Source organism: Venustampulla echinocandica (assembly GCF_003357145.1).
Source record: "Venustampulla echinocandica strain BP 5553 chromosome Unknown scaffold_12, whole genome shotgun sequence".
Classification (NCBI taxonomy): Eukaryota; Fungi; Ascomycota; class Leotiomycetes; order Helotiales; family Pleuroascaceae; genus Venustampulla; species Venustampulla echinocandica.
This window is the reverse complement of record NW_022474217.1, coordinates 692060-702476: the sequence shown is the minus strand read 5'-3', so window position 1 is coordinate 702476 and position 10417 is coordinate 692060. Positions and strand designations below refer to the sequence as shown.

The 10417-nt window shown below is 41.7% G+C and overlaps 3 protein-coding genes across 3 annotated transcripts; 1 reads left to right on the top strand and 2 right to left on the bottom strand.

Moving 5' to 3' along the window:
* Positions 1-4007: 4007 nt before the first annotated feature.
* Positions 4008-4778, bottom strand: BP5553_09993 (uncharacterized protein; the record flags this gene model as incomplete). The annotated part of the gene is made up of 3 exons (XM_032018616.1): positions 4008-4271; positions 4324-4530; positions 4626-4778. 3 exons carry the CDS (start codon positions 4776-4778, stop codon positions 4008-4010), a joined length of 624 nt encoding a protein of 207 aa, XP_031865453.1.
* Positions 4779-5473: 695 nt separating this feature from the next.
* BP5553_09992 (uncharacterized protein) lies at positions 5474-7265 on the top strand (the record flags this gene model as incomplete). The annotated part of the gene is made up of 3 exons (XM_032018615.1): positions 5474-5599; positions 5872-5993; positions 6059-7265. The coding sequence occupies 3 exons, from the start codon at positions 5474-5476 to the stop codon at positions 7263-7265; spliced, it is 1455 nt and encodes a 484-aa protein (XP_031865452.1).
* Positions 7266-7982: 717 nt separating this feature from the next.
* BP5553_09991 ((Trans)glycosidase) lies at positions 7983-9748 on the bottom strand (the record flags this gene model as incomplete). Its single annotated transcript, XM_032018614.1, has 3 exons — positions 7983-8826; positions 8875-9505; positions 9574-9748. 3 exons carry the CDS (start codon positions 9746-9748, stop codon positions 7983-7985), a joined length of 1650 nt encoding a protein of 549 aa, XP_031865451.1.
* Positions 9749-10417: the final 669 nt, after the last annotated feature.

The window sequence follows — 10417 nt, the reverse complement described above, 5'->3', positions numbered from 1 at the left end:
ATCACCTTGAAATCACTTTCAAATCGCTAATAAAACGGTCAGAGAACTACTCCTACTCCTTCTAGTTCGAGTCCTATTTCTGTTCGTACAGTATGTACTATAGCTYTCTATTATATCTAATAATATTATACTAATATTTATATTATAGAAACTGCCAATAGCTACTTCGTCACAGTCAGAGCAACTTGAACTACTTGTATGTATTTTTGTTTAATTATATATAATATATTTATTAACTAATCTAAAAATATATAGTTACTACGCCCAGATGAACTTTTTCAGGGGGACCTTCTTCAAGGGTATCTACCCCAGCTTCACACAGTATATATATCCCCTAGCTCTTTATTATATTAATAACTTATATTCTTTAATAGACTTTTATTAATCCTCAAAACACGCTTCTTTCTCAATCAACTTCATCAGTAGGCGCATCTAATAGGACTCGACCAACTGTATGTAAAACGTTTGCTAAGCGTTCTCCTATTGTTTTAGTCCCCTACGTCTCAAGCTATTGATTTGTCCTCTTTCCGCGACTGCTATTATTTACCTATTGAGGCATGTATCTTTATAATATATAAAATATCTTACTAATTTATATAATAGAGTATCTACGATGACTTTCCTTCTGATAATAATCAACCACAAAGGATAATTGTATATATTCCTATTATATTATATTTTTATAAACTAATAGTATTATAGGATCGTTTACACGGAAATCCAAATCAGCCAAAAGGAAAAGAAGGACAGCCAGTAAGATTATTTATAAACTATGTATAATTCATTTTATAACTAATTAATATARGCTACAAAAAAAGCCCGAATTCAAAAACAAAATAGCTTACCAGCTAGCCCAGAAGCGCAAGACGATACAGACAACTCTATTCAGATACGGGACTGTCCTCTTTTAAACGGGGTATATAAAACTCTAAAATTCTAAAACTATACTAATAATATTTAGAAGCCAAATATAAATGCAATGCGAGTACAGGTCCAACACCTATATAAGATTAGAAATAATGGTCGATGTGATTTATGCCGCTCAGATAGTAAGTATATATAAAACGAATTAAAAACAAATTCTAATTAATATCCTACTAGAGCGTAAATGTCCGGATATACTTGCAGATAATTGGGAAAAGTCTAACTGCAAGATTATCCAACATTTTATCCAGCCAGAGGACGACTAGCTGTTTAGTCTTATTATTATTTCTTTAGTACTTTTCTTTTCTAGTATTTGGAATTTTAGTTTTTATTATTATATATATATTCAATATATGTTTTGCAACTAATTAAAAGATGATTCTATCTATCTACTAAAAGGCGTAGGTAATATCTCAACATTAAGTAGTTCATTCTCAAGCTTTCTAGCCTGAAGCTGTTTAATCCTTACTTCCGCTTCTAGTTGCTGGACTTGAAGGTTACTCATTTTTGTCTCATGACGCTCGCGTGCTACCCTTGCCTGTTTCTCAAGTTCCCATTCTTCCYGTTTCTTCTTCGTTTCCCAATTGACTTCTTCGTAATTATTAGACTTTGTTAGTCTATCCTGAGCCAGCTCCTTTCCTATACGCTTTACACGCTTCGTCCCTCCGCTACTTGATACTACTGGCTGTGGCTCATATACTTCTGGGACCTGATCAGAATTATCAGGGTCTGTTGAAGGAGTTATAAACTTGAGCCGCCTTTTCTCTAATCTTTCTATATATTTATTAGTATATAGACTAAAGTCATTTTATAAACGAATTCAAGTTGATTTAATAATCGTTTAGTATAACTCCACTTACTGATTTTATCGTAGATCGCATTTACGGGATTTGGAGGGGTATATGAAGACTGAATACCATAGCGTTTATATTGGTCAATATATTCTACTAGCTTTTTGTCTAAGTTGATGCCCCTAATATATAATTAGAAAACGATTCGAACTCAATTACAAAGTACATACTTTAGAATTGCTAGTAGAAGTGCTTGCCCCCTCCCAGTTCGATTTGACATCGACATTAACGAATCAAGAGACTGGTTTGTTCGAGTACAGTTATTCCAAACGTCTTTATCCCCTTTCCAAAAGAGAGGATTAAGACCTGACTTAATCCACGGGACCCGTTTATGAGCTGTATATGCTGCTTCATTAGGGCTATAAGAATAAGAATTAGAAATAATATATAAAACGAATTATATACGAATATAACTTAAAGGGAGAGTACTTACAAATTCTTATCAACTTCATCTAGAATTGTATTAAACATTTCTTCGCTATTAACGTTCAATAGCTCACGCATAACCTCGCCCCATGCAGAGCCAGATGGAAAGCGCGCTTCAAGACCACGGAAGAAATGAGTTGTACAGTAAATAAGAGTCCGCTCGACGTGCCACTGCCAAGGTCTCTTTGGGAATTCAGGATCAATTGTCCAAAAGTAAAGACCCAATGCTAAGACAGTTAGTAAGTATTTGATAAGTATTTACCAAGTACTTGATAAGTGTTTGAGAAGTAATTAAAAAACTTACCATGAGCTTGGGCAGGACACATATCTACTACAATAGCCTTGATACCCTGGCCATGTATGTGGTGCCACTGTAGCCCTTTTCTAGGCTCGGCTTGCGAAAGTATATTATCTGCTACTGAGAAGAACTCCATAAACGCCTTATAGTATGCCCAGATTGACTGCTTATTGGTATAAACTCGACCAAAACACATTACTTAAATAATTAGATAATAGTTGTAAAACGTTTGCAGAGTATTTACTTACACCGTTGAAACTCTTGCATAAACTGTCCAATAAGAATTTCATTAAACTGCCCATGAACCCGTTTATATGACATGTCGATTTGTATAGTATTACAGGTAGCCATACATTCGATTTGCTTTGTAAATGCGCAGGAAATAGTTCCAATATCGCCGTTATGTACCATATTCCGAATATATGGGATCTTCCTACTTTGWCCTTGGTGATACGAGATATAGTAACTCCAAACACCTATATACGTTTAGAAAATATTAAAAAAATATTTACAGAAGACTAACCTTCCCAGTCAGTACCGTCTGGATATTGTAAGTAGATCTGCGCCCGACGTAGAGCTGCAAACCGACTAGTATTAAATAGTGTAGGGTCAAGAGTGCAAATATCAGCGTGTGGATCTTTCTTCTTGAGGTCTATATATAGACTAAATAGCCGATGGCCATTAGGTGGAATAATATGAACAGGAGTCCCTTAAAATAGTTAATAAACGTCTCAAAAACAGAAGTAAAGTATATTATATACCTGCTATAGCTCCGACTTTAATATGCCTCTRGATCTCTTTGATAACGAGCTCGCCAATTTCTTGGGGAGTTTGATTAGGAGGAGGAGGGTTATGAGAATGAATTCCATGTGAGGAAAATAGAATAATCGGTGTCTTCTTTAAGTCGACTGGGATTAACATGTTGAACTTGACTGAACATGGAATCTTCTTTATTAGCTGGGAACTTTGATCATGCGGAACTCCTATAAATATTGTTAGTATTTGGCAATTATTTAACAAGTATTTAACAAGTATTTGAAAAACATTTGAAGAATATTTATATAATACTAGATACGTACCACAAAGACGTCTTCGTGATGTTTGAGGGAGCGTGCGAAAACACTTCTCTTGTACTCCATCGTAGCCATACTCTAATAGCTGGGCTAGATGTGCAAGGTGTATATGAGCGTTGGTAGGGATGGAGTAGTAGTAGTGGTGCGCCTTCTTTGCATATGTCGCCTGATTGCAGGTAATATAATACTTTTTGTTTCCATTTAAATCCTATTAATTAAATAATTAGTAAACGTTTTATAATTATTTGGAAAGACTATACCCTATGTTCAGACTCTCGTACAACAGGCAAACCGCTACAAGGTCGACTAAGTCCAGTATCATTATAGTAACTTGAAAATGGACAGCCGTTCCGGTGTGGACTCTTGAAATCCCGCATAACTGCATTATATAGACTACATAATTAGAAAACAATTTCAAAGTAGAAGGTAAACACTTTACTCAAGAGTCGGTTTGTATGTATCAACAGGGTGATATTCCTCCATAAATAGCCGTTGTACAGCAGACATTCGCTCTGCTTTTCTATCCCAAGCATCTATATCCCATTCCGTATGCGGGTCTAAAAGAGACTCGTGATGATGGGTACATACTTTAACTCCTGAGCAGCGGAACGTAGTTCGAATACATGGGACATTATTTAGGAATTCGGATCGAGTTAGTTTATTATGCGGTTGATATGTTGATGAATAACTATACTGGACCTATATAATATTAATATTTATACATTTTGTAAACAATTTCTATGTAACTTACATTGTACATTAATGTTTTAATTGTTAGATCTAGTGACTCTAGATACCCAAGGGCAGAGAGACAATAGCCTACGCCGGACTTTGATGTTTTTGGATACCAAGGTAGACGGGTGCCATAGAAAAGTTCAGAGACTCGTAGCCCATCCAAACTAGGATTGGTAAAGATTTTTGGGATATTTTCATTATCTTGCATAGAAGTAGTAGGCTCCTATAAGTAATTAGCAAATATTTGATAAGTATTTGGCAAGTATTTGGCAAGTATTTGGCAAGTATTTAGCAAGTATTTGGCAAGTGTATACGTACAGAGAATGAATTGTCTGGAAACAACAGAACATCTGGGAGGGGAATAACAGGATACTTCGTTTCAGCTTCCTGGTAAAGATATTGTTTATCATCTAGGGAGAGACTTGAATTGCGGAGAAGCTCCTCAGGTATAGGGGCAGCAGTATTCGACATAGCTAGAAATTAAAGCTTTATATAAGAAAAGTTGGTCATATAATAGAGATTAATAGTATATACAACAGACGAAGGCATATTTAATACAAAGCTTTAATTGCTCTTGTCGCGAAACACACACGTTAATCGCGCACGGTTATTCTGAAGTTAAATGACATTAATTTCACTTTTCTTAAATTACCGAGCTTCGAATACAAATCTTTTTTAAAACACTTGACAAACGTTATTCAAACATTATTCAAATGCTGTTTAAATGTTCTCTTAGAGGGTCATCTCAGGTCCTTATTTGCACGGCCATTAACTAGGGTGCCCCTACTAGTAGGACTACTATGTTAGGGTTCGACCAGGCGCGCCCGGGTTTAAATCTAGGGGGCTGGCCAGCCACTGTGCGCGTTTAGGTGCAAAGCTCGTATGGCCTATAGCTAGACCCTGTTTAGTCCTTGTTAAGGGCCATTCCAGCTGCTGTGACCGGTCATACCAACTACGCTCTGCAGAATGCGTGCTCCTTTGTGGTGCTGACGACAGCGCACGTGTTCCTCATCCAGCCAATCAAATAACTGCCTAGTATCCAGCTACGCCTGATGTGGATTTCCAGTACGGAGTACTGGGCATGCGTGAATATCCTGAACTTTATTTTCTCGGACAGGCCTCCTTATGTTCCCATTCCCAAAAACGCATTGTAGCAACAGACGGGAATGGCCATCGCATCCTCGTCATGGGCGAGTGTCCGTCGCTTCGCACATCGATTTCGGGAGGTTATTGGACATACTTGGTATCTTGGGCTCACGGCATTTGGGGGTCCACCTGTGCACTTTAAGATCGTAAGAAATCCTAGCTTATGTTAAGGTATTTGGATCACAGGTCCTACAAATTGAAGTCGGTTTATTGGTGTTTTTGAGGGCTGGAGCTTTTTGGAGAGGACAACAAGCATCAAGGCTGAAGCTGGTGAAAGTAGGGGCTGATAGATAGTGCCAGTTCTATGATAAATATGTTACTCGGTTAGGATGGGTCGACGAGCAATTGGTTGGTTATTTCCCTTCATTCCATCCCCTCTTCTATATGTGACAACTGCTAACTATACTGAATGGCATAGTACCAAGAGATATTCGCTCTCTGCCAAGCGCTCTCCGGACCAGCCAGCACAAAGCTACTATACTCTATGGTTCTCATCCACTATGGCTTCCTACCAGCTGTATTAGCACTTCTTACCTGGAGGTAACGTTCACTTCGATATGTTCCTCCAGCCCCTCGGTTCGAACAAAACTCTGATAATTCTCAAGTCTTCCTGGTGCTCTAGGCATGTACGGCCTTTCCGTCGGCGTCTCTCACATCGGCGAAACTCTTCCACGGCCAGTCTACGCGCTCCTTTCTGGGCTCAACGCTGCTACAGTTGGCATTATTGCGCTTGCCGCCGTCCAACTGGCTCAAAAGTCTATCACGGACAAATTGACTAGGATCCTAGTCTTCCTAGGTGCATGTGCAGGGTTGATGTATAATGCCTTGTGGTACTTCCCATTGTTGATGTTCCTAGCGGGTATTATGTCTGTTATTTACGATTATCGTGTTCTCCATCCTGCTGCGAGATGCATCATGAGCCTAGTGGGTAAGAAAAGGCAACCAAGCATTGAAGAGGAGGACATGGAAATACCCACCAGGACATCAGAAACAGAAGATGCAGATCGGGTTCAAGCAGGAAAGCCACGTTCAAGTCAGCTAACGGTCAAACGTGGCGATCCATCATCCCTAGCGTCCGTCACGGAACCATCAGGAGAAACTGGGGAGCGTCGCATCATTCCCCCTGCCCGATTGATCAACATATCCTGGCAAATAGGCACCATAATAGTGGTCTCATTCTTCGTCGTATTCATCGCTATCATGGTCCTTCGAGCAACTCTACCTAATCGCCCTCTCTTATTCCGTCTCTTCTCCAACATGCTCCTCGCCGGTACCATCATCTTCGGAGGTGGCCCGGTTGTCATTCCCCTACTCCGAGAATACGTCGTGAGTGAAGGCTGGGTTTCTCCTCGGGATTTCCTGATTGGTCTTGCTATCATACAATCTTTTCCGGGCCCCAATTTCAATTTTGCCGTCTATTTGGGTGGGCTCACTGCGGTCTTTGGCGGATACAATACTGCTCTCGGTGCTATCTTGGCATATTTGGGGATATTTTTGCCCGGTATCATACTTGTACATGGAACTATGGGCCTCTGGAGCGCGATTCGAGCTCGACGATGGGTTAAGAGTGGACTTAGGGGTGTCAATGCCGCAGCCGTTGGTCTAATTTACACTGCCGTGTATAGGTTGTGGCAGATTGGGTTTGTCGACGCTGGATTCGCGTCAGGCAAGAGTCTGGGTGATGACCCGTGGTGGGTCGTTGTTTGTGCAACGAGTTTTGTTGGGGGGATGTGGTTTAATGTCATCCCGCCGGTGGCAATTCTTTTAGGTGGGGTTTTGGGAATGGCCAGATATTTGGTTGTGACTTCGTAGATATTGAAGTAGATAGAAGGGATGGTATAAAAATCATATATAAACCCTAGCCGCCTTCACCGACACATCGAACTGTGGTGATCGCGATTAGGGCTGAAGAGTACAGCGATCGAAGAATTTGGCGATAGTTGAGAAGGCATGGCATACTGGGAGGAATTTTCTTGTCAGAGACAGCTAATATTCATGGCAATTTATATCACCAGTATATGTGTTGTCGTTGCTTAATAAAACCCAGCTGCTAGGGCTCTCGGCGTCGTCTGGTCCTTCCCTGATCTTCTATTTTTAGTAAACAAAAATACTTTTGCTAGAAGTTGCGAATTAACAGCATCTATTTAAGATGTATATCTTTCATAAGTTTGTCTCGTCGGAATTCGTCTTCTACATACTTAGTGTATTCTTGTATGACCTTGAATACCCAGGTATCTGTTTCCCCCCTTGTCCGCAATTTTATTTGTTGAAATGATAATCTGCGGCGTACAACGAGCAATGGCATGATCATGGAAATGGAAATGGAGGCTTTTAGTATCCTTAATGTTTTGAGAACGTACCACTGTATATAGTTCGGATTCAGGATGCCTGATGGCGTGTCGAAGGGGTGTAAAGACAAAAGATATGTATATATGTAGCCAAATCTAAAAAATACCCCTCTGATATACATTCCCTCTAACCAGCAAATCCAATCTCCGTTTCACCTACTTCAACTAGATCCTCGTACTTTTAAGGGAAACCTGAAGTAGTGGCGAATTCCAGAAACTTCATTTCCCTGTTGAAATTCAAAATCACAGCCGAAGAATCTAAAACATTAACCCTAATCAGGCCACTCTCAACCTTCGCGGTCTCTCCCACGGTAACATTGTTCAGCTTAACGGGTTTCCCGCCCTCCAATTCCCAATTATAACTCCAGCCATCCCATGAAATACCAGAGATGGCATCACTGCCATTGGCGTATAATCTTTGAATGCTCACAGTTCCGCTACATTCCTTCGGTGCCTGGAACGTATATTCCCTATTCGGTCTAGGGATAGGATTCAGCACCAGGCTGGTCCCATTGACGGTATAATTATACTGCCTCATATTGATAATTGCGACTCTAGCAAGTTTGTCGTCAACATATGTAGCATATGCAGACTCCCTTTCGTTTTCCATGGGAATATGTAAAATTCTCGTCTCTTGCCCCCCAGCTAGATTACCCATCATCGCTGCCACAGCTACATGGCCGTAATAAGGAGGTTTTGTCCCGAGAGTGGCAAGATCGGTCTGGATGGGCTGCCAAGCTTGGTAGCGGTAGTTCGTGCCCATGTGCATGTGCACGCGACGGATGCCGACGGAAGCACAGTAGAGGTTGAAATCGAAGCCCCAAAGCGCGGCACCAAAGGCATTTGAGAGGCCAGGGGCGCCTTGGTTGTACAGACTGTTGGTTTCCCCGAGGATGAAAGGAATGCCAGTATAGGTGAGGTTCTTCGCAAGCTGGGCTTGGTCATTGACTGACTGGATGGTCTTGGTGTGGTTCATTAGGGTTCCCTGAAGTGTGACTCCAGGCTGGGTCGCCCCGCCAATATAACTTTTCTCGCATTAGTAAGAGCTAAATAATAGAGAGAACAACACGTACTTATGGGAGGAGATTAATTTGATATCGTCATTCCAATTAATTCCAGCTTGCCATGTTTTGATGGGTCTGAGATGGTTATTAATGCCGGCGAAAGATGGAGCAAGATACCCGTAGCTTTCTTTAGTCGTGAGCTCTGGACATGCATTCTCAAGCTGTCGTCTGATTTCCTTAGTTCCATTGAGCCATTGGCTGACATAGATCTGCTCATCCCATGAAGGTGGCCGTACGGGCCCTTGAGCTGATGTCGAAAAGAGATCCGGTTCGTTTCCATACTCCCACCAGAGCAATTTTCCTCCTCCAAGGGCTTTGCATGCAAGGGGCACAGTGTCCTTCAGAGTCTGCAACCCAACAGAATTGTTTCCGCCAAGACCCATATTAAATCCATGAATGTACTTTGTATCTGGCCAGGTGCTATAGGACTCGAAATACGACGAACCGATAAAGATAGTGGTTGGGTAATCAGGTGATCTATTGGGGTTGACCGTGCCATTCAGCGCGAACTCGAGACTTGCATTGTATATAGCGTAATCTTGAGTATTCCCTCCCACGCGGATGAATGGCTTGGTTCCAGTAAGGTTTCCCAGATTGTTCAGCAAATTATTTGAGAACGTGTTTGGGCTCGAGATATTTCCTAGCACAGTGAGTTAGGTAGGTACGTACTACGGTGGTGGCCGTCATGAAAAGCAACGGAAGACATACCTGCAAAGTCCGGGAAAGACGAAAATTCAATCGAGTAACTGACAAACGCTTCCGGAATAGGATCACAAGCTTCTGTCGGCGGCGAGCTTGATAGGCCGATGGAACTACCTAGCGCACAACTCGACCATTGAGCAACTGTGCTGACGATCGTCCAAACTCTACCCGTTCGACTCATGATGAATAACCACTCTCTCAGATCATGAATCCTTCTGTCGTGATATTTTGGCGTAGCAGGACGGATGCCTCCACAATAAGACGCACGGGTTCTTTGGCAAGATAAATGAAGGACCCATGGTCTATTAATGTAGGAAGCACTGGGTGATCGCACACGTCGATTTAATTCTTCCGGCGCTCAACATTTTGTGGAGAGCTCAGTTAGTACTCGAGTACCTAGGCTCGTGGTAATATCCTGGCTGTTACTGATGCGGGGATATGGCGGGGTTTGAACCATTTCGCCAATGATCGTCCAACGGCTATGTGCTGAGCATTGATGCCGTAAAACAGCTGAACAGAAATGCTTTCGGGGAGGTGTATGTTCCCTCTCGAGTCTCGACATGTAGCCTTTGCGCTCCTTGACCTCCTTCGACCTCTCATCATCAAGTTGACATTATCCTTGCCTAGTAGTGTTGGTTCTTCCGTATAGCATTCACCCTCGTAGCTGGACCGAAACCTGATCTGGCGTTTTAGAAACGGCTTCGCCGTGAAGGCAGTGGCACCGTTCCATGACGCGAAGACCTAGAATAGTACTCTAGTCTACTGCGCAATTCGTGACCCTTCGTAGCTCCACAACAAGTCCTATCTCCCACAGCCCAACAGGGAAGACGCTCTCCCCGTTGATGTCTCT